Below are 14636 nucleotides of genomic sequence, written 5' to 3' on the forward strand. Positions count from 1 at the left end.
GCCAGAGTGGGGGTAGCCAGTCTCCCCAAGCCTGCCTGCTGGGTTGTACCAGGCCCAGGCGCCCCCGGGCTCTGACCACGGGGACACAGCCAGCCCTACCTGGCCTTTGCCCCAGCCCTCCAGCTCTGCCTACTTCTCCAACCAGGGTTTTTTGCTGCACCAACATATGTGAGGGAGTCCCCTGCATTCTGAGCTGTCAGAGCCCCCAGCAAACTCTCGGTGCCAGGACCCCAAACACTGTGGGCCACACACCTACCCACCAACTTGAGGAATCACCTGCCCCTTCCCACAGAGGCCGGGGAGCAGGGTCATCCCTTCACTCCAGGCCAGCAAAGTCCTGGAGGCTTAGGACACACCAGGGGGTCCTGCAAAGAGAGCCCTGTGCAGGGCCATGGGGAGGCAGCTGGGGGCAGGTGGGCAGCCCCTGGCCCCAGAGGCCCAAACCCCAGGCTGGCCCAGCCGACTGCCCCCACACCCATCCCTGCGTGGCTCTCACCAACTGTTGTGGCCCGGCCAGGTCAGCTGTCCGTCCAGCCCAAAGCCAACAAAGGGCTCATTCTCTGGGCTGAGGGCGGGCAGGGGCACCGGGAGGATGTCTGGGCCGTGCAGGCTGCTTGCCAAGACCGGCACGCGCCCTAGCTGCCCGGAGGCAGGGGGCTGCCCGGCTTGGCCCTGGCCTGGGTGGGGAAAGAGTTCCCTCCTCTGCATGCCCCAAGATAATAGACCTTGTGTCCCTATCTGTGGAATGGGGGTTCACTGACAGGACCAGACAGCAAGGACCCCAAAGGTTATAACAGGCCAGCGGGCAGTGAGCTGTCTGCAGGGCTGGGACCCCACGGCTATCTCCCCACTCCAGTACATGTAACTGCCCAGCCTGTTCCCAGCCCTGCCCCCCAGGCAGCAAAGCGGTACCAGGAGGGGCTGCGTGAGGGGCAGGGGCCTCTTTCACTCCCTCTTTGAAGGAGTCCATCATCTCTTCTCCTTCCTAATCAGGGGCCTGTGGCTGAGGCCAGGGTAAAGCCAGCTCCTGGGCCCCTCCTCACCCCCTTACAAGCTGCCACAGGATCTCCCCCTCCTCTCGCTGGGGGCAGGTTCCAGGCCCTTTCCTGGGACCATTCTCAGAAAGGCCAGGAGGAATTTGATACTGGAAAAGCAATTAACAATTTCCTCTTGGCAGTACTTGGGTAATTAAAACATGATTTGCAGGAGGCCTGGTGGCTGTAACTGGGCCAAACACACCTGGCGAAACTGGGGGGAGGGTCCCAGGAACCTTGTCTTTTCCAAGCCTAGCCCTCGACACAGAGAAGAGCAGACACCAACCAACATAAACAATGGTTCTCCTTGACCTTTGGTCTCTTCCTCTGCCAACAGAAATCCATCTCATAGGGCTGTGTGAGAGTTCAGAAGCTCACAGTTCCAACAGCAGAGGAGGGAAGACCATTTAGAAGCTACTTGGAAACCGGACCCCTGAGGCAAGATGCTGCCATGGCAGGGGCTGTGCATGGCGGTGCACAGCCCCTGCGGTGAAGGCCACACAAAGCGGGGCCACAAGGCGACACAGATCACACAGCCTTCCGTCATAGATCTCTGAGTGGGACTGTCCTCAGCGGGAATGTGGCTAGAGTGCCCATTACAGCCTGGGATTTAATGAGCCCCAGGCCATACAGCGACCCTCCAACTGATGCCCTTGTCTCAAACCCAAGAACCAGCCACTGCCCACCTTCCCATTCATGACCCATGTCACCCACGCTACTCTCACCCCCTGGATCTCCAACATGAGCAGGTAGATGCAACCCTGAAGCCACCACAGTCATCTGGCTCCCTGCCCCTAACCAGGCCAGACCTCTGGAGCTTCTCCCAGAATTCTGCAGGACAGGTCCCTGCCTCCACGTTGCTGAGCACCACAGGGTCACCAGTGACCTGTCCACCCCAGGCGTGTCCACCACAGGATAATGGGTGGTCAGTGCAGCCCAGGCAGCTTCTCCTACCTCAGCAAGCATGAGAGCATCTCTGAGCTTTGGCCCTACTGTTCCTTCCTTCTGGAATGCCCTTCCTGGCAGACTCCCCAGCAGGGATGTTCTAGTCTGTGTACCCATCTTGCTGTGATGCCGGGAGTTCTCACACCCTGACCCCTGAGAGGGTGGGTCCTGGAGGTCGGGGTCCTGTCTGCCCATAAGGAGGGAAACTGTGCACTGCGGACACTAATCTTAGGCCCTCACGAGGCCACCCCCAAACCCAGACACACACGGGATCGGGCACAGGGTGGCCGCTGCCAGCTGGCACCCGAGGACATCATTCTTGTTCAAGTGCCTCTGCTCAGGCTGAGGCCTGAGCTGCTGGACCCCACAGGGAGGCAGGACCCTTATGCCTGCCTCGGGCCACCACGGGCCGCCTTCTCATGCAAAGAAACAATGCTCGTGGAGCACTGGCTCTGGGACCAAGGGTTGGGATGTGAGACCCAAGGGGGAATGGGATGTACCTGTGCCCTTCTGGCACCACACACCACAGCCAGCCACACCCAGGAGAACCACAAAGAGCATAGTAGGTCCTCCGTAGGACATACAGACATCCCTAGGGCACTATGCAGCAGACCCGCAGGTTCCAGGGACTACATCATTGGCAGGCAGAGGCAGGGCACTCACAGGGCCCCTTGGGTGCAGCAACTAAGAGACACAAGAAGCTGGCAGCTGGGGCCTCTCCACTCTCCACCAGCAATGCTCCAGGGGTCGAAACGCCCCAGGGCCTAGCAGCCCGCCATAAACATAGCCCGACAGGAGTCAGCCGCTTTGCCAGGTGCGACCATACTTGATCCTGGAGACGGCAACAGGGGCAGCCCTCAAGGTTCAGGACAGAAACATAAGCCAGGCCCCGGTGCCCCACTCCCAAGGAGAAGGCCCGTAGAAACGCAGCCCCACGACACTGTGACACACAGGACATGGGCACAGCATGCACACCGTGGCCCTGCCCACCACAGGCCTGCTGGAGACAAGGCCGCACCTGCCCTGAGCCAAAGGTCCCCTTGTGTGCACATGTGCCACACGCCCCGTCGTCAGGACCGGTGAGAACCAACTGGCAGCCCAGCACGGCAAGGCCAAGCCTCACAGAGAACAAGAGAAAAACAGACACAGACGATGTGCTGCCGGTCCCCCACGAAGCCCCCACCTTGGCAAAACAACCCTCGGGATGGACATCCCCCACTGAAGTGGAGCAGGGGAGAGGGGACCTGCTGCACTTTGTGTGACAAGCTCCGGGCTGCAAGGCCGCAGCTGCGTTGCTTCCTGTGGGCACATCCCATTTCCGTGTGGACATTGGTTACACACGAGCCGCCTGCAGGATGCAGGGATCTCCCTGCCCCACCCCCGCCATGCTACAGGGAGCTGCCCGCACGCACTCAGGGCCCACGGTTCAGCAAGACAAGAATGTCTGCAGGCGCTTAGCCACCAATGATGCAGGCTGCCCTGGGAGCCTCTGCGGGTCTCTAGAGAGCAGATTACTAGGAGTCAAGGGCACCCCCACCCCACACACACACAAGATGCAAATCCACAGGGCTCCAGGCAGAAGAACAGGAGGTGGTGACACTCCTTGTGGCTGAGGAGCTGGGGGACTAGGGGCCTGGTCCTGCCCAGCATCTTTCTCAGGGCCACCATCCTGCCCCCAGCCCCATGGGGGCTCTCCCCAGTGCACCTCCTGCATAGACCTGGGCTCGAGAAGCAGGGACCCCTGCTGGATGCATGGAGTAGGCTTTCGCCCAGGACAGAGGCTCTGGGGCCGGGACCTAAGAAGAGGCTGCCTCTCAACAGGTCTTGGAAATACCACCGGACTCTGAATTTCGGCATCCTATGAGGACGGGGAGGGCTGGGGAGAATGGAAAAAGCACCCACAGGGAAGCTTCTTGAGCAGAGCCGTGAGGCCCCTGGAGGGTAAGAGGTCTCCCAGTCACCGGCAGCCCAGGGCCAAGGCAGCACATGCTCAGCAGCCACTAGCACAGCCGGGATGCCAAAGAGGTAGGTGAGAGCAGGGAGCTCCTGGGGCCCAGATACAGCCAAGGCCTGAGTACACAGGGACAGTGGCCTGGCCGGGCCCCAGCGCCATGGCCCAGATGCTGTGGCCACAGCCCTGTCTCCCCTCCATGTGAGGATCACCATGCAGGAAGTAATGTCAACCTCCCTAGGGCCTCCCAACAGCCCCCAGGAGGCACGGCCCACCCAACATCGGGGGAGGAAAGCACCATGGCAGGCCTCCCTGCTAGCTACACTCCTAAACAGCCCAGCCCAGCCCCGGAGCCCAGCTGGGTGGCTGTCCCGTGGGTCCTACCCCAAGGCCTAGCACCCTGCCAGCCAGCGATGCCACAGCCCAGATCACCGTGGTCATAAGCTGATAGCCCACAGCAACCTTGGGTTGGCCCATGCTGCTTTCTAAAAACGTGCCATTAGCTGCCAATGCTTAACAATAAAGAGATCTAACACAAAATATGGATTTCCAGATTCTCTTGAAAAACCGGATGTTGAGGCAGACGGGGTCCACTTTTCCCCTGGCACAGCCTCTGGAGAGAAGGGTGGCTCAGCCCAGCCCTGAGCCCTAGAGCAGGCATGGTATCAGGGCCAGCCTGGCCTGGGGGTGTCCCTCACCAGGCCCAGAGGTCAGGGACTGTCCCCACATATGCTTTGCAGAAAGGGAGAGTCCAAGAAAGCCTCCAGGCTGGGGCGGGGCATGCAGGGCACCTGCTGGCAGGAGTCCAGGGCAGGTCCTCTCCACACCCGCTGTGAGTACCTGAGCTGACTCAAAGGAACTCAAACCCACCCATGGGAGCTCCTGCCAGGGTCCAGGGGTCCCTGGTGGCCACTCAGAGTGGGAGGGGAGGGTGGTACATGCAGGACTGGGGCTCAGTGTGGGGAGGGGTCAGCCCAGGAGGACAAGTGCCTCCGTTGGCAGGGAGGGCAGCAGGTGGTGAGCAGGGCCTCTAGGGAAGGCCAGGGGAATCAGGGAGCACCCCCCCAGCCAGCCCTGAACAGCTGAAGTTGGCAGGTCTTAAATTAATCGGCTACAATTTTACACAACAACGTTCTCCTTCTCGGTGGGGCCTGGCAGAGGGCCAGCTGGTCCCTAGAGCTCACCAGTTACTTCTTAAAGCTGAAGAAAAAACCAGGCCTGGGGAAGATGGGGGCCTGTCAGCACAGCAGGCCTGCCCCTGACCCAGTGGTGGGCAGGGGTCCCCAGGGCCCAGGCCCCAACCCATGACTCAGATAAAAGAGGAGAGGCAGTGAGGGAGCACAGCGCTGGACTGGGCTGGGCCAGAGATGCTCCCTACCCTCAGCTGGGGTCAGGATGACATAGTGGGGAGGGTGGATGAGGTAGGAGAGAAATTCTGCCACAGGTGGGAACCATGCACAGCAAAGAGCAGGTGTCCTGCACCATGGGTCAAGGCTGGAGGCCTAGCTTGGGAGTCTGGGGGAGGTTATGGAGAGATGGGGCAAGCAAAATAAGACTGAAACCCCTTCCTCCAGCCCCTAAGCTGCTTCAGGCCTCCAACAGCAGACATGTCCCAGGATGTGACGTGGGGTTTGAGGGTGCCACGGGTCCTAAGAAATGGGCAGGCAGAAGGAACAGGACAAGCTGTTCTACCCAGGGGAGCTGGATGGAGCTGGGACGGGTCTGAGGGCCAGGCAGCCACTGGCTGATGTGCTGGGCAGTGGGGAGAGAGACCCCTGAAACTGGCAGCCCAGGGCAGGCATGGACAGTGAGGAGCTCCTGGAGGAGCAGCTGTCCTGGACTCTGGGCTTTCTCAGAGAAGGACACGGAAATAGGGGTCCTGGTTTCTTTCCCTCCAGGGACCACCCCCCCCCCCAGCCCAGGACAAAGAGGGAGCCTGTAGTTATAAGTGGGGACGCTAGAGCCAGTAAGCCTAGGCATATGTAACTGCCGCTGTGTGCCTCAGTTTCCCCACCTGTCAAATGGACAACAGAGTTGTCATGAGGACTCAGATAGGCACCACGACAATGAAGAGCTAACTCTACTCCTGAATGGGACCAAACGTGCATCAGGCCCTGAGCCCTGCCAGCGCATCTTCTCGGTCTTCTTTATGCTATGTCTGGGTAAACAGACTCAGAGGGGCAAGCCAGCCAGCTCTAGTATCACACAGTTGGCAAGGGGGAGAGCTGAGACCACACCTGATCTCAGCCATGTGTGTGTGGGATTAGGGTGCAAACAATTGGCCACAGAACATGAACAACTAACTGAGAGCTTCCTAAACACCCCCCCGCCTGCCGCCTACTTAAGCAGGTGGGTGCAGGTGACTGGTCCAGGGAACAAGGTTGAGGCACACCTCTACGGAAAAGCCTCAAAACTAACACGGATTTAATTCCCCAATGAGGGGCCGATCCCAGCACCAGGCCAGCAGCTGCTGAGCACAGCAGACCCCCACATACCCTGGAATGGCACAATCCACTCGCCTGCAGTGCAGCACCCAGCCCAGACGGGTCCAGGGGTGGAAGGAGCCCATGCCTCGGACAGCGCTCCAGGAGGAAGGTGCAAGGAACAAGCAGAGGTTTCCTTATGGATGAGCCTAAGCCCAGCTCCCTCTCCATACAGTGGGCCTCAGTTTCCCCTCTGTGGGACCAGGGCAGAGAGGGAGGAGAGCTGTACCAGCTAGACTCACAGAGCTCCCACCCAGACAGTGGCCCTGGGGCCCAGGAGTGAGGCTGGAGGGGGGGAGGCAGCCAGGGAGGCAGGACTGGACTAACCTGTTCTCCCAACCTCACAGGGTGGCCTGTGGGCACAGACAGCGTCTTAGCAGCTGCCTGCCAGTCACCAGCCATCAAATGGGCCACTCCCAGCCCCAGGACCCCAGCTTCCTGCTAGGTGACAGGCTCCGGGGCACCCTGCGGGAGTGTCTCTGAGCAGCTTCACTCTGCAGCCCTGCCCCAGAGGAGGCTCTCACGGCCCCTGGCAGGCCCACCCCAGCAGACACAACCCCTCCCCGGGGGATTCTGCTGGTTCTTCTTCCCGGCTCCCCCAGCCCCAAATACTCTCCCTGGGGCAGGGGCCACCCCTGGGAAGGGAAAGGGCTTCTGCCCAGGCTGCCAACAATAAGGTAAGGAAAGGTGGGCCACATAAGGCAACCAGCTCAGGGCACAAGAACTTGCCCAAAAGGCAGCAGGGTCTAAGCTGACCTGCTGCCCACCCCCACTGGCCAACAGAGTGCCTGAGCTGGACAGAACCCCACGGCACCCCAGCGTGCCCCGTCCTGGGATGGCCTCAGTCACCATGTGGGCACCCCACCCCCACCCCAGAACCACGCCAGCCTGCAGCCCACACATCCAGGTTCACTTCCAGAGGGGCAAGCCGAGGTGGTCAGTGTGTGGGGGGGTACCCCTTCCCAGAGGTCACAGAGCCGGGGAACGGTGGCACGTGACTGCCAAGGAGCCCACCACTGCAAAGACAAGGACACCCCTTTCCGTACAACCCAGCACAGAAGCAGAAAGCAGGCAAGGCCCTTGCTGGCCCGGGGCCCAGTCCCCACCCACGGGTACACGCTGGGCGGGGAGCTGTGTCAGCACCGGGCCTGGGGACAGCTGTTATTTCATCTACCAGGCCCCGCCCTGGCCTGGCTCCTGGGCTCCCAGGCACCCCCACCCTATGGTCACCCCAGGAACTTCCTCCCCAGCAGGCCAGCCCTACCCTGGTCTGGTCCCACCCACCCACCAAGTTGGGACTGACCCACAGGCAGCTGCTGCCCTCGGGTCCCCCTCCAAGAAGCCCTCCTGTGCTGCTCCCTAGAAGCCCTGTGCAGCTGGATGCCTGCTAGTGAGGGCGGGGGTGCAGCCACCCCACAGGCCCTGGCCCACAGCACCCCACCTTTCATCTTGAGAAGCCCTCATCTCTCTGGAGCCACCGTGTTCCCCTTGCACCCGCCGGTGGTAGGTGGGGTTGGGGGGTGCTACCCTTGCCCTGCCCTTCGCCTTGCTGTCTCCGTGCAGGGCGGGGGCCTCTCACCAAGGCAGAGTGCTGCCTCAGCAGACACTGGATCCCCTGGAGGGGACGGGGGCCATGGAGGCATGCCCTGCCCCCATCCTGCACATAGCCTTCCCTGGAGGTCACTGTGCACCCTCAGAGAGCAGGGCCAGCCTCTCCAGGCCCCCCGGGGATGGCAGGATGGCCAGGCCCCTCATGCACCTGACCCATCCCAAGAGCCCCCAACACCCCGCCAGGGCCATTACACCCGCCAAACACCAAAGTGGGCCCAGAGGAGGGGCATGGACTGGGAGGCACAGGGGAGTGAGGGCCTGTTGAGGCCCCTCATGATGGCCAGACCGGGCTCTGGATCCTGGCCTCCCAGTGTCCAGGCAATGCTGTCCACAACCCCCAGGGCTCTGCCTGCCCCATCCGCCCAGCCCGGAGGCCTGACCTTGCGGATGCGGCCGCTACGCGTGCCGGCGAACACCACAGTGCGGCCCCGGTAGTCGTAGGCTGCCACAGCAGTCAGGCCATCATCCTTGTCCACGAACAGAGGAGTGCCCTCGATAGTGACTGTGCCCCCCAGAGGCTGGTTGAAGTCCTGGCCACAGAAATCATCGTCGATCTGCAGTGGCTGTGGGAAGGCAGAGGGTGAGACTCTGGGCCCATGCAGCTGGCCCCAGGTTCCTTCTTCCTGTGGGCAGCAGGCCTCCTAGCCAGCCTGGCCAGCAGCCCCAGCTAACTGGGAGTGAGCGGGGGGAGATGGGTGCTCACAGAGGGTCCTCAGAGGGCCTGGGGTCGAGCATGGCCCATATAGATGTGGGGAATTGAGGATTCCTGGACCCATTTGACAAAGAGAGAAGCCAAGCCTTGCAAAGTGCCTGGGCAGGGGGGTCCTCCCACACAGCCACTGGGCACAGGTCTCCCTCCCAACCTGTGGGGTGGGGGAGAGCCAGAAAGAAAGCAGCCTAGGGGAGATCAAGGAAGGAGAGCAGCCAGCCACCCTGGGGACCAGGCCCATGCACCAATGATGGCTGCATAGGGAAGGGGCCAGCCACCGGAGGCTGTAGAGTACAGGGGGGGCTCATCTGAGATAGGAAACAGGGGTCACACCTAAAAGGCAAAAAGGCAAGGGCCAGCTATGAAGCGGTAACTGAACGGACAAGAAGTGATCAACACTTGAAGTTCCAGAGGAGGAAGAAAGGGCCTGGGGGAGGGCAAGTTCTGGGAGAAAAAGGGGACAGCTGGCTCCCCTGAAGCAGGCTCAGGGCCTGAGGTTTTCAGGGGAGAGATCGGTAATGCATATGAAACAAAAGACACCAAGCTGGAATGGGGCTGAGGGTCCCCAAGCACCCCCAGGGCCTGGGACCCAGACCAGAGGGAGGGGATGACTGCAGCCATGGGCACAGAGCACACAGAGCACACAGTATGACCTCAGAGGGACTGCCCTTCCAGGCCTTGGTTTCTTCAGTGACACAACAGAGATCATACACCTTCCCTGAAAGGCCATGGAAGGATGGACTGGCCTGGTACACCTGGGCCTCGCCATGGAGGACGGCCCCATCTTGACGGGTGCCCCCCTGCATCCAGCGGTAGATGTGACAGGGACAGGGTGAAGGGACCCTCGTTGCTCCCAGCATGGGACAACTGTGACTAGGCAGACCAAGCTTCCCCCGGGCCACCCAAGGAGTCTGGGCGGCAAGGGCAGAGGGGCTGAAGCCTGGCTCCCTGAGTTCACCTCAAGGGGGCCCTGAACACATCCTTAACCCTCTCTGAGCCTGCAGCCTCCCGTACTTCCTGGGGCCATACTGAGGACACTCCCGGCAAAGCCGCTGACCCCAAGCTGACTCCTCCTGGTCTAGGCTTGAGAGCTGTGGCTGCCGGCCACCAAACACTGAGCACCTAGGTCCTCAGGCCACCCCGGCGTCAGGGAAGGTGCTATCCTCTGGTACCAGATGAGGCGAGAGGCCCAGAGAGCAAGTGCATGGCCAGGCCCCAGGCCCAGGGCGAGTGGTGCAGGGTCCACACTGATGTGGCCGTGGCCGCCGCAGTGAAGGACAGGGAGGGGCCCGGGGCAGTGCCCACTCACCGAGTTGATGCAGCCCAGCTCTTTGTTGAGCAGCCAGGGTAGTGACAGCTTGCCCTCGCCACGGTAGCAGGACTGGATGCGCTCCTTGATCTTCTCCTTGATGGCCCGCAGCGTGAACAGACACAGCACAGACTCCTTGGGAGGCTTCACGCGGTTCTTCTGGCCCTGCGCGAACACGGTGAACAGCACATCCTCATCCTCGGCCAGGCCCAACTGGTGGGCCAGGGCACGGCCCGGCCGGCTCAGGTAGGCGTCCTGCACCAGGCGGTACTCCACACCCGCCTGCTCGCAGCCAATGGGGAACTCAACGTAGGAGTAGAACTTGGGGTCGTCCACACACAGGCGCACAATCTTGGAGGTGAAGAAGTGCTCACCAGCAGCATCAGGCGAGGTGAGCTGCGTGTCCAGCTGTAGCGTGAGGTAGTAGACGAACTGTTCACTGCGGAAGCTATACACATAGTAGATGTCGAAGGCTGGGAACTTGGACAGCGTGTCCGAGGGGATCTTGAGCTGCGACGACACGAACTCGTCCTGGTACACGAAGCCGAACATGTCAGCATCCTCCTCATTGGCCATGAGCCGGCGGCTGGACAGTGTGGGGAAGTACTCGGACTTGCCGTCGATGGGCGTGCCCACAAAGAGCTTGGCCTGGCCCTGGCCCGGCGGCCCCGCGATCAACACCCCGGCCATGCTGCCCGCCTCCCGTACGCTGGACAAGTAGTGCTCCTTGCGGTGGTGCGGCTCGCCCAGCTTGAAGAGGTCGTCCAGCCGCAGGAACTGGCAGATACCTTGGGAGGCGCTGCCGCAGGCCAGAAGGCGGTTGGCGGCGTAGTCCAGGAGCAGCAGCTTGTTGACGTTGTCGGTGCTGCCCAGGCCGTGCGGGCACGACTGCACGCTGGGTGGCGGGTAGCACTTCTCGTTGTCCTCCACGGGCCCCGTCACGTGGGCCCGCAGCAGAGTCAGGTTCCCCGACAGCTTGTAGATGCGGTTCACAGCGCCCACATATACCTCTCCAGTCTGCTCGTGGACCACCAAGTGGGTCAGGCCCCAGTCGCTGGCCGAGAAGGTGCGGAAGGCGGGCTGCAGGGCCCCACCGGCCCTGGGTGCCCCTGCTGCCCCCGGCACACCCCCTAGCAGCAGCAGCAGCAGCAGTGGGAGCGCCCACAGGCTCAGACGTGGCAGTGGCATGGCGGGCCGGGGCCTCGGGCCAAGACACTCAGGTCCTGCAGAGGCGTGCATCATGGGGCCAGGAGCCTGAGCCCTGCAAAGGAGAGTGGGTGGGAGAGGTTGCGTGCATGTGGGTACAGCCCCTACATGTAGGCGAGCACACACATGCACCCTGGTTCACACATATCATCCCACGAGCTCTCTGTGGTGCCCAGCCCGTGCTGGGACATCCCACGCACTCCACCGCCAGGGGCATGACCTGACTTTCAGGAGAAGACCAGGGGTGGACAGAGGACCCCCTCCCCAAGCTGAGGACCTGCAGGCAGGGAGTGCCAAGACTGAGCTCGTGAGCCCATGAGCAACATGGGACAGCCATCAATGCCTGGGCCTGCCATTCCTAGGCAGAGGAGAGAAATGGACCCAGGAACAGAGAGACAAATGATGAAGGTCCAGGCTCCAGACTGGAAGCCTAGCTAACACCCCAACCTGGAGGCTATAACCTCCTGACTTGGGGCCTCCCCATGCCCTAGGGAACAAACTCCCCTCAGCTCCAAACTCCCAGGGTCAGTGACCACCTCTCTGCCCAAGGCTCTGGGGACACATGCTCCCTGGAGAGCCCTACTCATAGGGGAACCCCCACCAGGAGATGAAGACACTGAGACCCGTCACCACACAGACAGCAATTCTCGAGGGGGCAGGAGGCAGTCTGGGTCACCTTGGCCCTGAGGCCACTTGCTGACTGACCCTGGCACAGCCCCTTTCTGGCCCTTGAGCCCTGTATTCCAAAGAATGACCCAAAAGCCAAGCCTTGTACACTTCCCACCCACTATCCCCTCCCTCAGCCAACCAGTCTCCCACCCCATGCTGTCAGCACAGCACTGCCCCTTTCTAGGCTCCTCCTGCCTGCCTCTCAGCTCCCTTTCCACACCTCACCCCAACTCCAAGGAAACGGAAAGCCCTCCCAAGGGGAAGGGGGGTGGCTCCCTGAACCCCACCCCGCAGTGGCTCTCTCTTTGCAGTGTGCAAAGCCCAGAGGCTGCCCTCTAACTGCAGTGACTCCTGTCCTCCCATCAAATCAGGCTCCCAGCATCCTTTACCTCCACACCAAGCTCCAGACATTCCCACTTGTACTTCCCAGGTCACACTCTCCACTAAGGTCAGCTTCCCCCACTGAGTCTCCCACAAGCTGCCTACCCCTCACCTGGACAACCACAGCACCTGGCCTCACCCACCATACCCACCGACAGCCCAGGCCCCGCATAGTGGCCTGGGCAACTTTTTGGAACTGCACATGAGATCAACTGCCCCCAGATTCTGCCATGGACCACACACCTCTTCCTCTGGAAGAGTCTCGTCTCCTCCCAGCCTAGCAGCCAGCAGTCAGATACTCCGTTATACTGAGGCTCCGTGGCCAAGGTGCCCTGACAGTAGTCACTATGCTTTCAAAGCCTTAGTTTCTGCATCTACAAAATGGGAACGATCAGAGCTCCTCTCTTGTGGACAAAAAGGGGAAGGTGGAAGCATGCAATCAGCAGGAGTACCCTCTTGGTGTCAGCAACGGCCCTGCACTGACACTGCCAGATGCGGGTGCTTCAGCCCAGCCCTTCCAGGAGCCCGAACACAGCAACACCCGATCCAGACACAGGCTGGTGCCAGCCAGGGCTTCACACGCTCCTTGCTCCCAGACAATGTCCCTCACATAGACCAGCAGCCCCATTTTACAGTTGGGGGAAGCTGAGGCCCAGAAGATAGGTGCCTACTGCAAAGTCTGGGCTGGGAGCTGGCCGCAGGTCAATAGGCTGCCAGACAAGGCCCACTGATCTCTGGGCTCCCATGTCTGCCCCTACAGCACAGGGCACCTCTGCCCTCAGCCAGGATTTGCTGTTCCCTCTGCTGGGATGCTCTTCCCTTCCCTGCCACACCCTGATCAGGTCTCAGCTGTCTGCCCTGACCTGCCAGCAGCAGGTGGCAGCCTCTTCATCCCAGCTAGTTGCTCTGTTTTAATTCGCGGCACAGGACTTGCAAACGGTTTTGTTACTTATTGCTCCCAAACTTGTGCTCTCCCCACAAGAACAGCAGTTCCATGAGAATGGGGCTCGGCTCTCTGCATTCTCCCAAAGCTGACTCCAGGGCTTGTGGACAAACGAGTAAATGAGTGGATCTTGGCCAAGCAAGGCCTACTTCTTCACTTTGTCCACTCTCCACTCACCCTCTGCCAAGTGCAGACCAATACCCATGGCTCAGGTGGGAAAAATGAGACTCAGGGAGGCCAGGGGCTTTAGCCAGGATCCCATAGTAAGTGGACCCGGCTGTGACGCCTTGCAAGACCCTCCCAGCTGGCTGTCATCTGCCTCTCTTTTAGGATCTCCACCCAGACATCACCCCAAGAACTACAGTCACCTATGCTGCTAGCCAAAAGAGGAGTCCCCAGCCCTTCCCCACAGCCCTGTCCCCAGCTCAGGAGCCAGGGAACAGGCTCCTCAGTGTCAGCAGGGCCTGGGCTGAAAGCTGAGTGCAAGTGAACTCCAAAGAAAACATGAATCACTCACCGTTTATCAGTTCAAAGCAGGCCTGCAATTACCAGGGGCTGGGCTCTCCCCTCCTCCGGGATAATTATACACGTCTTAATGCAATTACGGGCCCTACTTTTTATATTAAACAGGAGAGACCCGGCTGAAGAAGCCACTATCCAAACTCCCGGCTGGCCCTGGGCCCACTCCCTCTCACCCCCAACAGGGGCTGCTGGGAAGGGACTGGCCACACCGTGGAACTGCCAGCCAGGGAAGGGGGATCCCAAGTCCAGGGCTGGGTCCCTCATGCCCCACCCCCCACCGCCCCATCTCACAAAGGCCAGTGAAGACGTTTCAGTCACTTCCCCTATCTTAGAGTTATGGAGCCCAGGGCTCAGATCCAAGGTCACCCAGCAGAAAAGGATGAAATCCCATGCTCCTATAGAAACATGGGTAGCCAGCTGACTGGCTGGGGCTCATGTCCCACAGAGATCTGATCTGCCCAGAAAAAAATGCATTTGTGCCAAAGCCGGGCCTGGGTGCTAGGGAGGACCACGCTGGCCTGGGTTGGGGGACAGGAGCACTGACAGATGCTGGGAGGGGAGAACTGGCCACTGTGGTCCAGGGAGGCTCCTCCAGAGGGCCTTTCCACCTGTTCTAAGAGAACCAGGCACACTGGGAGCTGGTGGGGAGGAGAGCAGCAAGAATCCAAGCCGGGCACTGGAACCTGCTGGACCATGTAGAGTGGGCAGTGAGAATGACTGCAGCTTCCTGCCATGGGCAGTGGGCTGTGCCAGGCGGGGGGGGGGGGGGGGGGGGGAGGGCAATATGAACCAGACTGGGAAGGGAGAAGCTGAACTGGTGTTCAACTGATGTTGGGTGTGCCAACCAGGGGTTAGCCAGGGAGGGTTACCAGT

General features: G+C 60.9%; 1 protein-coding gene across 1 annotated transcript in view; it reads right to left on the minus strand.

Moving 5' to 3' along the window:
- Positions 1 to 14636, minus strand: part of PLXNA1 (plexin A1) — a 49535-nt gene that overhangs the window by 32440 nt on the left and 2459 nt on the right. Inside the window, exons 2-3 of the mRNA XM_059161929.1 lie at positions 10043 to 11303; positions 8405 to 8587 (exon numbers count right to left, since the gene is read on the minus strand). Of these exons, the coding sequence (XP_059017912.1) occupies positions 8405 to 8587; positions 10043 to 11284 (1425 nt within the window). The 5' untranslated portion in view covers positions 11285 to 11303. The remainder of the gene's footprint in view (positions 1 to 8404; positions 8588 to 10042; positions 11304 to 14636) is intronic.

This window comes from Mustela lutreola, chromosome 2 (genome assembly GCF_030435805.1).
Source record: "Mustela lutreola isolate mMusLut2 chromosome 2, mMusLut2.pri, whole genome shotgun sequence".
Classification (NCBI taxonomy): Eukaryota; Metazoa; Chordata; class Mammalia; order Carnivora; family Mustelidae; genus Mustela; species Mustela lutreola.